The following is a 7,500-nucleotide window of genomic DNA, read 5'->3' on the forward strand; positions in this document are numbered from 1 at the left end:
ACACATACGCGCAAACGCACACATACGCGCACACGCACACATACGCGCAAACGCACACATACGCGCACACGCACACATGCGCGCACACGCACACAATCGCGCACACGCACACATACGCGCACACGCACACATACGCGCACACGCACACATACGCGCACACGCACACATACGCGCACACGCACACATGCGCGCACACGTACACACACACACACATTCTAACATCTCGTTATAACGGTTAACAAACAGAACAGTAATGATAGTCATGTCGTTAATGATAATAGTAATGATGATGATGATAATGAAAGTAAAAATTAATATTTTAGTGATATTAATGATGGCAGTGATGATAATAATGACAATAATGATAAGAATAGTAATAATGATAATGATCATAACAACAATAATGATGATAAAAATAATAACAATAAAAATGATTATAATTATAATATTAATGATCCTCCTACTTCGTCTTCTCTAGCTATACTTCTTCCTCAACGTGTTTGCATTCTCTAATATTTTCCCCCCTCGTTACTCCCTCTCCTTCGTGACTAGCGACGTTAAATCACCTGTGACTCAGTGGCTCTTCCTGAGAGAGTCCGTGGGGCATCTCCCGTTCCATCTAATTCTCTTTCCATGACTATTAGCATTTCTTCTCGTGCCCTCGTCTTTATCACTGTTTCTCTGGGCTCTACCAACATCTTTTCTTCTTCTTCTTTCGTGGCTACGGCCGATTCTCCTTCGTTCTATCCGAATCTGTTCCTTTCGATCAGCAATGATTATCTGTTTTCAGTAAATTTTTCCCGTCTTGCTTGTTTCCTCTTTTTTTTTTATCTTCGTCATTCCCCTTTTCCATTGATCAGCTGATATTTTCTTCCGTTTTTTAATTGCTTTTCCTACTCCATCTCTCTTGCAGATTTTCTTCTTCCTTCTATCGGCAATGACTACGTGTTTTCAGTCAATTTCCACTTCATCCTTGCTTCATCTAACGACTCATCTCGTCTCTTTTTTATCGTCGTTATTTCCATCTTCCGGTGATCAGCTGATATTCTCTCCCGTTTCGAAAACTGCTTCTTCTCCATCTCTCTCAGAATTTCTCCCCCCACCTGTTCTCACTAATTTCCCCATCTTCCTCGCTTCTCTTAACACCTTATCTCTCAATTAATCTTTTTTTTCCATCTTCGCCATGCCCTTATCCCGGTGATCAGCTGACATCAGTGATGCTCTCACTAATTTCCCCATCTTCCTCGCTTCTCTTAACGCCTTGTCTCTTAATTAATCTTAATTAATTTTTTTTTTCTACCATCGCCATTCCCTTCTCCCGGTTGATCAGCTGATATCCAATCGATCTACGGCGCGGTGCTGGGCCTGGAGTCCCTCGGAGCCACGTACGCAGTCGCTGCTTCCTACGGGGTTGTGATGGAGGACGGACGAGCCAGTGCAGGCGAGGTGGCGAGAGTGTACGTCACGGCGTCGGCAGTCGGCTGGATCGGGATCTACGTGAGTTTAGTCTTCGGGCAGGGGAGAAGGGGGGGGGGTGAGAAGGGTGGAAGAGGGGGAATGGGAGGGAGGGAGGGAGAGGGATAGGGGGATAAGAGAGGGGAGAGGGGGATAAGAGAAGAAGGAATGGGAGGGAAGAGGGAAGGAGAAGGATAGGGGGATGAGGGAAGGGGGAATGGGAGGGAGGGAGGTAAGGTAGAGGGAGAGGGGGATAAGAGAAGGAGGAATGGGAGGGAAGAGGGATGAGAGAAGGAGGAATGGGGGGGGGAGGGAAGAGGGAAGGAGAGGGGGATAAGAGAAGGAGGAATGGGAGGGAGGGAGGGAAGGCGGAAGGAGAGAAGGAGGAATGGGAGGAAAGAGGGAAGGATAGGGGGATGAGAAAAGGAGGAATGGGAGAGCGGAGGAGGAAGGAAGACGGAGGGAAAGAGGAGGAGAAAAGGAGGGAAGGGAAGAGTACAAGAGAGATAGGAAGGGAAGAGGGATGCGACAGAGGAAAGGGGGGACAAGATAAGGCGGGAGGAGAAAGAGAGAAGGGAGGGAGGAAAGGAAGTGGGAGAGAGGAAAGAAAAGGGGGGTAAGAGAAGGAAGGAAGGGAAAGGGATAAGGCAGGGAGGGAGGGAAGAGGGAGGAGAGGAAGAGTATGGCATAGAAAAGGGTGGAAATACAGGGAAGAAGAGAAAAAGGAGAAACGGAGTGAGGAAGACAGAAGAGAGGTAAAAAAAAAACACACAAAAAAAAAAAGCACATACAACAGTTCGTAAATCTTTAAAAAAAAGTCATTGCAACACATTTCAACTTCTCGCAGGCTGTATCTCCCGCGTGCGACGTCGGCGAGTACTGCTGGGAGAGCAACACCTGCAGCCCCTCCTGCGTCCTGGATTCCTCTGTTCACACCTGCGCGGACTACATGTGTGTCAACGGGCCGCGGTGTGAAGCGTCTCCGTGCAGCACCAATTGTATGTTGCTTTTTTTCCCCTTTTTCTCTCTCTTTTTTTTTATACGCATGCGAGGTGAATGAAGAAGCGCGATCGTGGCGGAGTGTAATAGATAGATAGATAGATAGATGGACCGACAGATGGATAGATAGATGGGCAGAGAGATGGATAGATAGATAGATCTGTAAATAGACAAATAGACAGACACATTGATAGATACATAACTAGATGGATGAGATAAATAGATAAATAGCTAGATGGATGAGATAAATAGATAAATAGCTAGATGGATGAGATAAATAGATAAATAGCTAGACGGATGAGATAAATAGATAAATAGCTAGATGGATGAGATAAATAGATAAATAGCTAGATGGATGGACAGATAACGACACCCAGATTTAAACCATCCTATAACTTCCGTCCACTTGCTCCTCCTCCAGCCACAGCTCCTACAGCCAACACCTACAAGTGGAGGCCGTTACTCGCTTTCTACGTGGACACCGTGGACACGCCCTTCACCTACCTCGTGGACAGAGACGCCCCCGCGGTCTACGAGGGCGAGCAGCTGGCCTTCGGTTGTCTGGACCCGGCGGACTGCTCGCCAGGGGGAGCTGTGGTGAGAGATGGGCGCTTGGTTTGGGTTGCATTGCTTGTATGGATGGTTGGTTGGTTGGGTGGTTGTATGGATGGTTGGTTGGCTGTACGAGTGGTTGGTTGGTTGGTTCGTTGGTTGTATGGATGGTTGGTTGTATGGGTGGTTGGTTGGTTGGCCGTATGGATGGTTGGTTGGTTGGTTGGTTGGCTGTATGGATGGTTGGTTGGTTGGTTGGCTGTATGGATGGTTGGTTGGTTGGCTGTATGGATGGTTGGTTGGTTGGTTGGCTGTATATGGATGGTTGGTTGGTTGGCTGTATGGATGGTTGGTTGGTTGTATGGATGGTTGGCTGTATGGATGGTTGGTTGGTTGGTTGGTTGGCTGTATGGATGGTTGGTTGGTTGGTTGGCTGTATATGGATGGTTGGTTGGTTGGCTGTATGGATGGTTGGTTGGTTGGTTGGTTGGCTGTATGGATGGTTGGTTGGTTGGCTGTATGGATGGTTGGTTGGTTGGCTGTATGGATGGTTGGTTGGTTGGTTGGCTGTATGGATGGTTGGTTGGTTGGCTTTATGGATGGTTGGTTGGTTGGTTGGTTGGCTGTATGGATGGTTGGTTGGCTGTATGGATGGTTGGTTGGTTGGCTGTATGGATGGTTGGTTGGTTGGTTGGCTGTATGGATGGTTGGTTGGTTGGTTGGCTGTATATGGATGGTTGGTTGGTTGGCTGTATGGATGGTTGGTTGGTTAGTTGGTTGGTTGGCAGTATGGATGGTTGGTTGTATGGATGGTTGATTGGTTGGCTGTATGAGTGGTTGGTTGGTTGGCTGTATGGATGGTTAGTTGGTTGGCTGTATGGATGGTTGGCTGTATGGATGGTTGGTTGGTTGGCTGTATGGATGGTTGGTTGGTTAGTTGGTTGGTTGGCAGTATGGATGGTTGGTTGGTTGGTTGGTTGGCTGTATGGATGGTTGGTTGGCTGTATGGATGGTTGGTTGGTTGGCTGTATGGATGGTTGGTTGGTTGATTAGCTGCATGGGTAGTTGGTTGGTTGGTTGGCTGTATGGATGGTTGGTTGTATGGGTGGTTGGTTGGTTGGGTGGTTGTATGGATGGTTGGTTGGTTTTATGGGTGGATGGTTGCTTGGTTGGTTGGTTGGCTGTATGGAAGTTTGGTTAGTTGGTTGGTTGCCTGTTTGGATGGTTGGCTGGTTGGCTGTATGGATGGTTGGTTGCTTGCCTGTACGGATGGTTAGTTGGTTGTATGGATGGTTGGTTGGTTGTATGGATGGTTGGCTGTATGGGTGGTTGGTTGGCTGTATGGATGGTTGGTTGGTTGTATGGATGGTTGGTTGTATGGGTGGTTGGTTGGCTGTATGGATGGTTGGTTGGTTGGGTGGTTAGTTGGTTGTATGGGTGGTTGGTTGTTTGTTTGGTTGGCTGTATGAGTGGTTGTATGGGTGGTTGGTTGGTTGGTTGTATGGATGGTTGGTTGGTTGATTGCTTGGTTGTATGGATGGTTGGTTGGTTGGTTGGTTGGCTGTATGAGTGGTTGTATGGTTGGTTGGTTGTATGGATGGTTGGTTCGTTGGTTGTATGGATGGTTGGTTCGTTGGTTGTATGGATGGTTGGTTGGTTGTATGGATGGTTGGTTCGTTGGTTGTATGGATGGTTGGCTGTATGGATGGTTGGTTCGTTGGTTGTATGGATGGTTGGGTGGTTGTATGGATGGTTGGTTCGTTGGTTGTATGGATGGTTCTTTGGTTGTATGTATGGTTGGTTGTATGGATGGTTGGTTGTATGGATGGTTGGGTGGTTGGTTGGCTGTATGTATGGCTGGTTTGTTGTATGGATGGTTGGGTGGTTGGTTGGTTGGCTGTATGGATGGTTGGTTGGTTGGTTGGCTATATGGATGGTTGGTTGGTTGGCTGTATGGATGGTTGGTCGGTTGGTTGGCTGTATGGATGGTTGGTTGGTTGGCTGTATGGATGGTTGGTTGGTTTGGTTGGTTGGCTGTATGGATGGTTGGTTGGTTGGCTGTATGGATGGTTGGTTGGTTGGCTGTATGGATGGTTGGTTGGTTGGTTGATTAGCTGCATGGGTAGTTGGTTGGTTGGGTGGCTGTATGGGTAGTTGGTTGGTTGGTTGGCTGTATGGATGGTTGGTTGTATGGGTGGTTGGTTGGTTGGGTGGTTGTATGGATGGTTGGTTGGTTGTATGGGTGGATGGTTGGTTGGTTGGTTGGTTGGCTGTATGGATGGTTGGTTGGTTGGCTGTATGGATGGTTGGTTGGCTGTATGGATGGTTGGTTGGTTGGCTGTATGGATGGTTGGTTGGTTGGTTGGCTGTATGGATGGTTGGTTGGTTGGCTGTATGGATGGTTGGTTGGTTGGCTGTATGGATGGTTGGTTGGTTGGTTGGTTGGCTGTATGGATGGTTGGTTGGTTGGTTGGCTGTATGGATGGTATGTTGGTTGGCTGTATGGATGGTTGGTTGGTTGGCTGTATGGATGGTTGGTTGGTTGGTTGGTTGGCTGTATGGATGGTTGGTTGGTTGGCTGTATGGATGGTTGGTTGGTTGGTTGGTTGGCTGTATGGATGGTTGGCTGTATGGATGGTTGGTTGGTTGGCTGTATGGATGGTTGGTTGGTTGGTTGGTTGGCTGTATGGATGGTTGGTTGGTTGGTTGGTTGGTTGTATGGATGGTTGGGTGGTTGGTTGGCTGTATGGATGGTTGGTTGGTTGTATGGGTGGATGGCTGTATGGATGGTTGGTTCGTTGGTTGTATGGATGGTTGGTTGTATGGATGGTTGGTTGGCTGTATGGATGGTTGGTTGGTTGTATGGATGGTTGGCTGTATGGATGGTTGGTTGGTTGGTTGGCTGTATGGATGGTTGGTTGGTTGGTTGGTTGGCTGTATGGATGGTTGGTTGGTTGGTTGGTTGGCTGTATGGATGGTTGGTTGGTTGGTTGGTTGGCTGTATGGATGGTTGGTTGGTTGGTTGGTTGGCTGTATGGATGGTTGGTTGGTTGGCTGTATGGATGGTTGGTTGGTTGGTTGGTTGGCTGTATGGATGGTTGGTTGGTTGGTTGGCTGTATGGATGGTTGGTTGGTTGGCTGTATGGATGGTTGGTTGGTTGGTTGGTTGGCTGTATGGATGGTTGGTTGGTTGGTTGGGTGGCTGTATGGATGGTTGGTTGGTTGGCTGTATGGATGGTTGGTTGGTTGGCTGTATGGATGGTTGGTTGGTTGGTTGGTTGGCTGTATGGATGGTTGGTTGGTTGGTTGGTTGGCTGTATGGATGGTTGGTTGGTTGGCTGTATGAATGGTTGGTTGATTGGCTGTATGGATGGTTGGTTGCTTGCTTGGTTGACTGTATGCATGATTGGTTGGTTGGTTGGTTGTATGGATGGTTGGTTGCTTTGTTGTATGGATGGTTGGTTCGTTGGTTGTATGGATGGTTGGTTGTATGGGTGGTTGGTTGGTTGGTTGGCTGTATGGATGGTTGGGTGGTTGTATGGATGGTTGGTACGTTGGTTGTATGGATGGTTGGGTGGTTGGTTGGCTGTATGGATGGTTGGTTGGTTGGTTGGCTGTATGGATGGTTGGTTGGTTGGTTGGTTGGCTGTATGCATGGTTAGTTGGTTGGCTGTATGGATGGTTGCTTGGTTGGCTGTATGGATGGTTGGTTGGTTGGCTGTATGGATGGTTGGTTGGTTGGCTGTATGGATGGTTGGTTGGTTGGCTGTATGGATGGTTGGTTGGTTGGTTGGTTGGCTGTATGGATGGTTGGTTGGTTGGCTGTATGGATGGTTGGTTGGTTGGCTCGCTGTATGGTTAGTGGTTGGTTGTATGGGTGGTTGGTTGGTTGGTTGGCTGTATGGGTAGTTGGTTGGTTGGCTGTATGGATGGTTGGTTGTATGGATGGTTGGTTGGTTGGCTCGCTGTATGGTTAGTGGTTGGTTGTATGGGTGGTTGGTTGGTTGGCTGTATGGATGGTTGGTTGTATGGGTGGTTGGTTGGCTGGCTGTATGGTTGGTTGGTTGGCTGTATGGGTAGTTGGTTGGTTGGCTGTATGGATGGTTGGTTGGTTGGTTGGCTGTATGGGTGGTTGGTTGGCTTGCTGTATGGTTAGTTGGTTGAATTGGTTGCATAGGCGGCTGGTTAGTTGAATTGGTTGATTGGTTGCCTGGCTGTATAGTTGACTGACTGGCACACTGACCAACGGAGTAAGTTATGTGGTTAGCTACCTGACTGGCTGGCTGGCCGGCTGACCATATTTTTTCTCCAATTTTCGCTTTCGTTCTGAACCTTTTCTTCTGTCTCTGTCTGTCTGTCAGCCAGTCATCCTGCCTGTTTATCACTATCTCTTTTCCTCCTGCTCTCTTCTCTCTCTCTCTCTCTCTCTCTCTCTCTCTCTCTCTCTCTCTCTCTCTCTCTCTCTCTCTCTCTCTCTCTCTCTCTCTCTCTCTC

At 48.2% G+C, this 7,500-nt stretch overlaps 1 protein-coding gene across 2 annotated transcripts in view; it reads left to right on the forward strand.

Moving 5' to 3' along the window:
* The window catches only part of LOC113827705 (polycystin family receptor for egg jelly), a 45,840-nt gene that overhangs the window by 11,851 nt on the left and 26,489 nt on the right, over positions 1–7,500 (forward strand). For both annotated transcript variants that reach the window (XM_070135810.1, XM_070135811.1), the window contains 3 exons: positions 1,331–1,497; positions 2,303–2,453; positions 2,876–3,051. In XM_070135810.1, the coding sequence (XP_069991911.1) occupies positions 1,331–1,497; positions 2,303–2,453; positions 2,876–3,051 (494 nt within the window). The remainder of the gene's footprint in view (positions 1–1,330; positions 1,498–2,302; positions 2,454–2,875; positions 3,052–7,500) is intronic.

The sequence above is a fragment of the Penaeus vannamei genome, chromosome 21, assembly GCF_042767895.1.
Source record: "Penaeus vannamei isolate JL-2024 chromosome 21, ASM4276789v1, whole genome shotgun sequence".
Taxonomy (NCBI): Eukaryota; Metazoa; Arthropoda; class Malacostraca; order Decapoda; family Penaeidae; genus Penaeus; species Penaeus vannamei.